Source organism: Pristiophorus japonicus, chromosome 15 (genome assembly GCF_044704955.1).
Source record: "Pristiophorus japonicus isolate sPriJap1 chromosome 15, sPriJap1.hap1, whole genome shotgun sequence".
Classification (NCBI taxonomy): Eukaryota; Metazoa; Chordata; class Chondrichthyes; family Pristiophoridae; genus Pristiophorus; species Pristiophorus japonicus.
This window is the reverse complement of record NC_091991.1, coordinates 75,732,639-75,742,962: the sequence shown is the minus strand read 5'-3', so window position 1 is coordinate 75,742,962 and position 10,324 is coordinate 75,732,639. Positions and strand designations below refer to the sequence as shown.

The window sequence follows — 10,324 nt, the reverse complement described above, 5'->3', positions numbered from 1 at the left end:
CCAGATTTCGGACAGGAAAATCAAGAGCGTACGTATGTTACCGAGACAGACAAAGTACTAATGGTAGCGTGGGTCGGGTCAGGCCGGGTCGAGGATCATTCGGCAAGGCTCAGACCGATTGCACGCCATTTAAAACATAGCGGCGAAGCCGATAACTAGTCCAGCCCATCGGTTTTTGGACAATAATTCCGGATTTTATTTTACTGAATACCAAATGGGATTTTCTCAAAAATGTCCAGTTTTCTGACAACTGGGTGAGATGTTGTACCTGTAGTGTAAATGCTCAAACTTCTCGTGCAACGCTCCCCGCGTTCTCAAGGAAGTCGTTTGTCATGCGTTAATTTAATTGTTTATTAATTACATCAGTCTTCTCTGCCCTGATATAGAATAAAAATGTTTGTTTTGTTGACATCTATTATCTTTGAAGTCTTCCAGTGAAAAGCTAGTTCTTTTTAAAAAAAAAAAAGTGCAATTTTTATCTCAGTTCAAACTAAATGTTAACAACATAGGATTGGGAGTGGACTATTCAGCCCCTCGAGTCTGTTCCGCCAATCAATTAGATTATGGCCAATTTGTATCATAACTCCATCCACCCGCCTTGGTTCCAGAACCCTTACCTAACAAAAATATCAATCTCAGTTTGGACATTTTCAATTGACCCCTAGCCTCAACAACTTTTTGGAGGAGAGTGTTCTAGATTTCCACTACCCTTTGTGTGAAGAAGGGCCTCCTGACATCACACCTGAGCGGCCTAGCTTTAATTTTGTGGTTATGCTCCCTTGTTCTGGACTCCCCCGCCACAGAAATATTTTCTATCTACCCTGTCGAATCGTTTATTCATCTTAAACACATCAATTAGATCGGTCCTTAATCTTCTAAACTCAAGATGTTGAACATTTGTTTGGACTAAATGTAAATTGGAGGTAAAAAGAACAGTAAATATATGACATGTACACGATGGGTCCTGAATTCCAAACCGTTTTTAAGGGATGCACATTTCTCACAAAATTACTCTCAAGTGTCACTAAGCTGGCCATATCAGCCATTCTCACTTTATTATTCCAAAAAACTATCGAGATTCATGTTCATTTTGTTTAATCTGAACCACCTGCTGGATTGGCCAAGGCTCATAACAGGCTTTGAAAGACTTGGATTTATATAGCGCCTTTCACGACATCCGGACGTCCCAAAACACTTTACCGCCAATGAAGTAGTTTTTGAAGTGTAGTCACTGTTGTAAAGTCGGAACTATTAAAGGGCTCACACTCCATGCCTAAAAATGTATTTAATCACCTCCCTCAGCTTGACTTGCATCCTCTGTGCCTTTTCTCCTACTCAGTTTGGCCATTGCTTAGGGGCATTTTTTTTTCTTCCTTGTCTCTCTCTCTCTCTCTCTCTCTCTGGTTTCCCTCAGACTGCACCATTTCTAGGAGAGAGAGCAGACCTGCTTCAGGCCCTGTGCAAATGCTGCAAGGCAATGTGAGAAAGTTGATATTCTTTCGTTTGATTTTCCCTGCCTTTCTAGAGGGAAGTTTGTAGCCTCCCCCTTGTGCCTCATAAGAACATAAAAAATAGGAGCAGGAGTAGGCTATAAGGCCCTTCGAGCCTGCTCCACTATTCAATAAGATCGTGGCTGATCATCGAACTCAACTCCACTTTCCCACCCAACCTCCATATTCCCTGATTCCCCTTAGACTCCAAAAAGCTATCTATCTCAGTCTTGAATATACTCAAAAGACTCAGCATCCACAGCCCTCTGGGGCAGAGAATTCCAAAGATTCACAACCCTCTGAGTGAAGAAATTCCTCCTCACCTCAGTGTTAAATGGCCTCCCCCTTATCCTGAGACTGTGCCCCCTAATTCTCGACACTCCAGCCAGGGGAAACAACCTCTCAGCATCTACCCTGTCAATCCCCCTCAGAATCTACTCAATGTCTCGGGGTGTCCTCAGCCACAGTTCCACCGTGAAACATAGAAACATAGAAACATAGAAAATAGGTGCAGGAGTAGGCCATTTGGCCCTTCGAGCCTGCACCACCATTCAATATGATCATGGCTGAGCATTGCAGCTCTCCTCATATTGAACAAAATCAATTTGTAACAGCTTTAACTCTAAGGACACACAAATATGGTTTATTTTGGCCCTGATATAAAAAGTTGTGATTAAACCAAGGCTAAAACTGACAGCTGACAAAAACTATAATGTGAGGAAAATTAGACATTGCATTTCATTATTTCCCTCAGACACACTGTTGCGTAGCACGATGAACTCAGGCTGAAGGACAAAGAAAGAGAGTCTCCCGTTCCCCGAGGCTGCTTGGATTCACCAGTAGCAAGGATGCAGTCTTCCAACCACTGATACACTAGGTCCTGAGGTTGTGCTAGGAGCCGTCGGTAGCATCCGGGAACATTCAGCTGTAATGCAGGGATTCTAAACTTGCACGCCTTCAGTCCATCCCTGGCAAAAGCTTCCTGGTACCATAATGTTAGCTTGTTACATGGATACTGGATGTTGTTACCAGGCATTGGAAGTACAACCTTTAATTAAAAAGAAACAATGATTGCAGTACAACTTAACCAACTGGCATTAAAGGATGAAATACTTATTAAAATTAGCAGAACAGGAACCAGATTAATTTCAGTTTTAAAAAAACATAATTTAAAATGAAAACATTAAAAAGCAATATTTTAATTCCTAATCTATCAAAAAAGAGTGCGATTGTATTTCTTCTGATTTTTAATTCTGAGTATTTCTATATTAGTCATAAAGACCCAAAGTGTTTCACAGCCAATTAAGTCTAGTCACTATTTCATAGGCAAACCCAACAGCCAATTGGTGCACAATAAGGTCCCCACAAATAGCACCAACATTAATGACCAGTTAATCCCTTTTACTGGTGTTGGTTGAGGGATAAACATTGGCCAGGACACTGTAGAATTCCCCTACTCTTCTCTGAATAATGCTGTGGAATCTTTTATGTCCACCCGAGAGGGGAGATGCTGTTTGAATCTCAGAATTGAACTGAAAGGTCAGCTTAAATTGTGTGTTCAAGTCCTGAAATCTGGCTTGGGCGCCAGAGGGACTGGAGTGCATCATCACCCCCGGCAACCAAATTTTAATTTGATCATTTAAATTTAAAGTTTAATTTGCCATTTTTAGTGCCCTTCCCCACCACCCCCCCCCCTCCCCCCCATTTGGCACTTGTAAAATTTGTGTGTTGATGCCCTCAAAAAAAAGGCACTGGAAAACATTTATTTTGGTGTGTAGGGAGCATTTGTTTAAATTGCACAACTAAAATAGTTGAAATGTGGCTTGGATCCACAACTTTCTGGCTCAGGAGATGAGAGTGCCATCACTGAGCTAAGACTCATACCAACAAGGTTTTAGAATTTAGGAAGAAGTATTTCAAAAAGGCAGCCTTAACTTTTAAATATAACAAGTTAGATTTCTGATAATCCTAAAAAATGTGTTTCATATACTTTTCTAGTTTACAGTCATTACTAACACCACCATCTATTCCAATAGTGACCAAAGTTGTGTATCATTTTTTTTCTTGAAGACCTTCAAGAGCATTTGTGCATAATGTTCTCCAGAAAGCCCTTCAATGATAAGGGAATGAGTTTATGATGAAGGAATGAGGAAGAATCCTTACTTGGTTAATAGAGTAAATGTTTGACTCCAGATCTTCAGCTGTCACAATGTGCACCTGCTGGGTGGAAATATTTACAATGCTGATCATTTTAATAGGCAAATCTCAAGAAAAATTAATCAGTAAAAATTCGCACTTTAAAAAAAATAAAGTTTAACAAAGTGAAGTTTAATTTGCCACTTGTTACTGTGACAGATGCCTGTTGATTGAATGTTACTTGGGAAGAGTTTGGGGGTGGGGAAGGTACAATATTGAAATCAGGTTACACTAAACTGATGTCAACTCCTCTGTAAACTGTTACATTCTTGAACTATATCAGAGTGCTTTATGTAACTTTCTTCCAATGGTTCTGCATCTTGTGGGCCTGGACAAAACTAACTGCACACTGCAGTGAGAATTCATAGTTCTCTCCCGCAGCCAAATTAAAACATATGCTTTCCAAAATGTGAATTCATTCTGCAGTGTAACCGCCACAAGAGATCCTGAGACTTATTTACTGGGTGGTACAATGGAAGGCTGTTGCTCAGACTTTTAGATGGTAGTTTTACTGTAAAAGGATTAGCCTTCTGTTCATGTGTCAGTGTATTCACAGTCATTTTTCACTACAAGTCAAATTCTACAAGTATGCCAGGATCACCAGAAGCAGGTTCCACAAGAACAACTCAAATCCACAGACATGTTTTCCATCTTTCGAAACAACTGCATAGAATAAAATCATAAAAGACATGACACAAGAGTTAATTTAACAAACACAGACTTGGATTTATACAGCATCTTTCACTATCTCAGGACATCCCAAAGTGCTTTACAGCCAATTGCGTGTTTTGAAGTGTAGTCACTGTGAAATGTAGCAAACGCAGCAGCTAATTTGTGCACAGCAAGGGCATGCCATACAGCTCTTCGAGCCTGCTTCATCAATCAATAAGAACACAGCTGATCTTTTACCTCAACTCCACGTTCCTATCCTGTCCCTTGATTCCAGTAACAGCAATGTGTTAATGCCCCTGCTTGCTTGGTGATGTTAGTCGAGGGATAAATATTGGCCTGGACACCGGGAAGAACTTGCCTGCTCTTTGAATAGTGCCATGGAATCTTTTACATTCACCCGATGGGCAGAAGGTGGTGCTTCAAATAAGTTATGAACAATTCAACTAAACTGTATATAATTTTCCCATCAAATTCACACAAACACAATAGATTGCCGTCACGGTCACATACTAGAATTAAATAATTTCCTGGTATCACTTGATTCACAACTGAAAACTGATGACTTTTGAGTTCTTTAATTGTAGTCTAGTCCCAACTAAACTACAGAACCAGTGGGAACCTGTTCAACCTGCGCCGGCTCCAGGCCAGGTCCAAGACCACCCCAATCTCTGTCGTCGAGCTACAGCGCGCGGACGATGCCTGCGTCTGTGCACATACAGAGGCTGCACTCCAGGACATAGTCGATGCATTTACTAAGGCGTATGAAAGCATGGGACTTACGCTAAACATCCGTAAGACAAAGGTCTTCCACCAGCCTGTCCTCACCGCACAGCACTGCCCCCCAGTCATCAAGATCCACGGCGCAGCCCTGGACACCGTGGACCACTTCCCATATCTCGGGAGCCTCCTATCAACAAGAACAGGCATTGAAGATGAGATCCAACACCGCCTCCAGTGCACCTGTACAGCCTTCGGCCGCCTGAAGAAAAGAGTGTTTGAAGACCAGGCCCTCAAAATTGCCACCAAGTTCATGGTCTGCAGGGCTGTAGTAATACCTGCCCTCCTGTATGGCTCAGAGACATGGACCATGTACAGTAGACACATCAAGTTGCTGGAGAAATATCACCAACGATGTCTCCGCAAGATCCTGCAAATCCCCTGGGAGGCCAGGCGCACCAACATCAGCGTCCTCATTCAGGCTAACATCCCCGGCACTGAAGCACTGACCACATTTGATCAGCTCTGCTGGGCAGACCACATAGTCTGCATGCTAGACACGAGACTCCCAAAGCAAGTGCTCTACTCGGAGCTCCTTCATGGCAAACGAGCCAAAGGTGAGCAACGGAAATGCTACAAGGACACCCTCAAAGCCTCTCTGATAAAGTGCGACATCCCCACTGACACCTGGGAGTCCCTGGCCCAAGACAGCCCTAAGTGGAGGACGCTGAGCACCTAGAGTCTCATCGCCGAGAGCATGCAGAAATCAAGCGCAGACAGCAGAAAGAGCGTGCGGCAAACCTATCCCACCCACCCCTTCCCTCAACGACTATCTGTCCCACCTGTGACAGAGTCTGTGGCTCTCGTATTGGACTGTTCAGCCACCAAAGAACTCACTTCAGGAGTGGAAGCAAGTCTTCCTCGATTCCAAGGAGCTACCTATGATAATGATGATGATGAGCCCCAGCTAGCATTTGCCACTTGCAGTATTTATCTCATGCGCTGCAGTACCTTGAAAGAAACATCTGACCTGCCACTCAATAATATGCACAATCTGCTCGGTGCTCCTGCTACGAATGCAAGCTTGCACCATTCCCACCTTGGTGCTCCAGAGCGGTGACATACATGGGGAGACCTTCTGCCCAAGCACTAGCAGCAGAGGTCGTGAATACATGTTGGGGAATTGCCCATCCGCAGCACACAATCCTCCATCTATTAAAATTATGGGCCAGATGGGAGTAATTTCTCCAATATGTACAGCTTGTGTGCACTGGAAGAAACTCTCTCCTGCAGGGCAATGGGTTACTGCAGGGTTGTATTTGGAGCTGTATTAGAGATTCTGAAGATGTTTCCAACAGAACCACTTGAACTGGTCGAATTATTCAACCCATGACTGATGCAACAATATCTTTCATTTATATAGCGCCTTTAACATAGTAAAACATCCCATGGTGCTTCACAGAAACGTAATAAGATAAAAATTGACACCGAGCCAAAGGAGATGTTAGGATAGGTGACTAAAAGCTTGGTCAAAGAGGTAAGAATTATGGAGGGTCTTAAAGGAGGCAAGAGAGGTGGAGATGTATTGATTTAGGAAGAGAATTCAAGAGTTTAGCATCTAGACAGCTAAAGTTATGGCTGTCACTGGTCCATGAAAATTGGAGATACACACGAGGCCAGAATTGGATGAACTCAGAGTTCTTGCATGGTTGTAGGGCCGAAGAAGATTACAGAGATGCTGAGAGGTAAGGCCATGGAGAGATTTGAACACGAGGACGAAATTTGTACAATGAGCATTGGTGGATTGGGAGTCAATATAGGTCAGCGAGCACAGGCGTCATGTGTGAGCGAGACATGTTGTGGGTTAGAATACGAGCAGCAGAGTTTGGGATAAGCTCAGGTTTATGGAAGGTGGCCAGGAGGACATAGGAATAGTCAAGTCTGGGGGTAACAAAAGCACAGACAAGGATTTCAGCAGTAGATAAGCGGAGATAGGCGATGTTACGGAGGTGGAAGTAGGCAGTCTTCATGATGAAGGAGGATATGGTTATCTAACTAGTCATACTTGTCCTTGATCAATGGGACACAGGGAGCAATGGAAAACAAAGTTGGCCATCACAGGAGACAACATTCTGGCACCCGCAGGGGCATATTCACTTCCACATTTAACCCGTCAAAAGAAATTTGACTTTCATCAGAAATACTGATATTGCCCGCCTTCCATCGCATCCACATCTCCTCAGGAAATATCAGTAATGAAGGTTTTCCATCTATGTCTCAGAGCCAGTGTATAGTTTCTTCTGTGTTTGTGGTGAAGTGGCTGTGATTATTTTGATGTGGATGCGTTGGCATTGATCGAGGACAAGTATGGTTAAATACTAAAGGCTAAATGATTTGATCATGAGGGTTCATTGGAACATGACAATGCCCTAACTCTCCTCCTCTGGGACAACTGGAATACACTATGTTGCCTAGCTTTTCTGCTCTTGTGAGACACACTGCAGATGAACTTAGGTCTGAAACCAAAGCATCAGTGACCAATTGCGTATCTTGTTCTAGCTCATCTACATCTAGCTAGAAATAGATGTTAGAACTCAGAATAAGTCGAGCGTTGCAGTAAGAAGTGACCTGATCTAGTATGATGTTTACCTCACATCACTACATTCAGTACAGTGCTGTAGAGTAGGGATATCAAATCCTAACTACTCTATTGTCTGGTTTATCTAAAGTGCTAAAGAAATTTGGAAAAGGCAAAAATAAATGTTTCTGCAACATAGACCTGCATGTTTTTGCTGCTGGAAACACGGGGAGAGAAGCTGCCTTCTGCCATAATGAAGATCAATGTTTCCTGGATTTACGCAAGGGAGCAAACTTGTGATGGGACGTACACCGCGGGCAATGGAGAAGAGTTCTCTGTAGCTGGTGTGACAAGCAATAACACTGGGAGAAAATCAACTGTTGATTCTCATTGTGCATCATTTTACTATCATGCAGAAAGCACAAGATTAGGGTCTAGAAATTTGTTCTCGCCCCGATTGGGAATGGCACCACTTGGGAGGCATGAGATTTAGCATCAGGCCCCTCTCGATAAATGTGGGTTACCGCTCCTGGCAGTAAGCCAAGCGCTAACTCTCCACTTCCTTCCGGGGCGGTAACGGGACGGACACCTCAGCATCGCTACGTACTGGACCACGCAGCGCTACTGCGTCCGAGGGGCTCGTCCCTCAATTAAAAGGGAAGGGCCCACGCTGTCGACTCTGCAAAAGAAAAAGGCACCTATCTGGACCACCAGGGAGCGGGGGTGCTGCGCGATTAGCCTGGTACTCAAACAAAGTGCCGAGCTGAGTGATTGCGGCCAAAACCCCGCGAAGAAACCGCATCAGGAGCGGCAACGAAAGGGTACATTTTTTTTCTGCACTTGGCCACCTCCCCTTTAATTTTTGCTCTGGTACCAGCCGGCTGCCCGATACACGTCCCATGAAGCTGTCGTTGATATCGACCAGCGCTGCTGCAGGGGACGAAAACCAATTTCGGGGCCGGGGGCGCCAACGGGGCGACGCGCACACCGATGACATCACGATCTCCGGGCACAGGAGAACGGGGCGCAAGGCTGTAGCGCCACCGCTAAACTCCCGCCGAATATGGCGGGGTCGTTAACAGCACCGCACCGGTCGCAAACTCATCAAATTAGCCCAATTTCTCCCCCTAGATGTTTGCAGTCTGTTAAAGGGTTGGGCGTTCCTGTGATATCTCCTGCAATGTACCCAGTGCAGCAAGCAGGAGCATTTTTGAAATGAAAGCGCTGCAATAATTTTAAATAAAATGAATTTTAAAACTTACCTGATTATTTTGAGATGACAGGTCCCGCTCGAGATTATTGCAGGCAACCAAGTCTCCCTCTACAACCTTCAAGTCGTAAGTCTTCAGGCGAAAAGATGCAGCTTCATTCCAGACCTTACTGCAATAAGAGTGGATGTAAAGGATACGCATGGAGTGTGGTAAACTAAGCCAAGCCCGGCTACATCCCTCCTGATTGATGCCATAGCGATTTAATGCACGTAGCACCAGTCGCTCTCTTGTTTTGTACTCTGGCATCAGGGCAAGTGTCCCCTTGGCATCCTCTGAAGAAAACAAAACGGTATCGATATGATGTCAAAGACAATAAATTGTGGGGGAAACCCCTACAAATATTGACATGTCCCTGGAGGAACCCACTCCCCCCCGCCAACACCATGCTAACTTCCAAGACAGAACCAAAATATTTGTTCAATTGGTCTGCCATTTCTTTATTCCCCATTATAAATTCACCTGAATCCTACATTTGTCTTCACTAATCTTTTTCTCTTTGCATATCTATAGAAGATTTTGCAGTCAGTTTTTATGTTCCTGGCAAGTTTCTTCTCATACTCTATGTCCCCCCTCTTAATTTAACCCTTTGTCCTCCTCTGGTGAATTCTCAATTTCTCCCAATCCTCAGGTTTGTTGCTTTTTCTGGCCAATTTATATGCCTCTTCCATGGATTTAACACTATCCTTAACTTCCCTTGTTAGCCACGGTTGAGCCACCTTCCCAGTTTTATTTTTACTCCAGACAGGGATGTGCAATTGCTGAAGTTCATCCATGTGATCTTTAAATGTTTGCCATTGCCTATCCACCGTCAACCCTTTAAGTATCATTTGCCAGTCTATTCTAGCCAATTCACGCCTCAAACATCGAAATTAACTTTCCTTAAGTTTAGGACCCTAGTTTCTGAATTAATTGTGTCACTCTCCATCTTAATAAAGATAATCCACTTCCCGGCCACGGACAAACTCCACTCTATTCCAGCCACTAAGACAAGCAATGAGAGCAGCCTGGACTGAGTGAACGGCAGACTGATTGACTCCCTCGCTGTATAGAAAAACCTTGCTCTAGTTGGGACCTCTCCGCATTGGGAGAACTGCACACAGTGAACCTATACCCTACCACACTGCTGCACGGACTCAATACAAATTGGTGTCGATGAATACAGCTAGTGTGTGCAGGGCTCTTGTGTGTACAATAAGTCCCCCACATATTTTCAAGGGGCACTGTTTTCATGAAGTTTGGGGGGGGGGGGGGGGAAAAGTTTGGCAAACATTTTTGTTTCGAAGGGGTGAGTTATGCAGCATTTTAGGCACAATGGCATCATCTGCAAGAAACACAATGGCACATTCGGATGTGATTTATGTCACTGCATTAACAAACGATGGGAAACCCACTGTTCTATG

At 44.0% G+C, this 10,324-nt stretch overlaps 1 protein-coding gene across 4 annotated transcripts in view; it reads right to left on the bottom strand.

Annotated features, from left to right (window-relative positions):
* Window positions 1-456: 456 nt before the first annotated feature.
* pus7l (pseudouridine synthase 7 like) overlaps window positions 457-10,324 on the bottom strand; it is a 30,235-nt gene continuing 20,367 nt past the window's right edge. For 3 of the 4 annotated variants that reach the window (XM_070900616.1, XM_070900615.1, XM_070900617.1), the window contains exons 7-9: window positions 8,916-9,196; window positions 3,654-3,710; window positions 457-2,538 (exon numbers count right to left, since the gene is read on the bottom strand). In XM_070900616.1, coding sequence (XP_070756717.1) covers window positions 2,215-2,538; window positions 3,654-3,710; window positions 8,916-9,196 — 662 coding nt within the window. In that variant the 3' untranslated portion in view covers window positions 457-2,214. The remainder of the gene's footprint in view (window positions 2,539-3,653; window positions 3,711-8,915; window positions 9,197-10,324) is intronic. The other variant, XM_070900618.1, reaches the window with a different exon arrangement.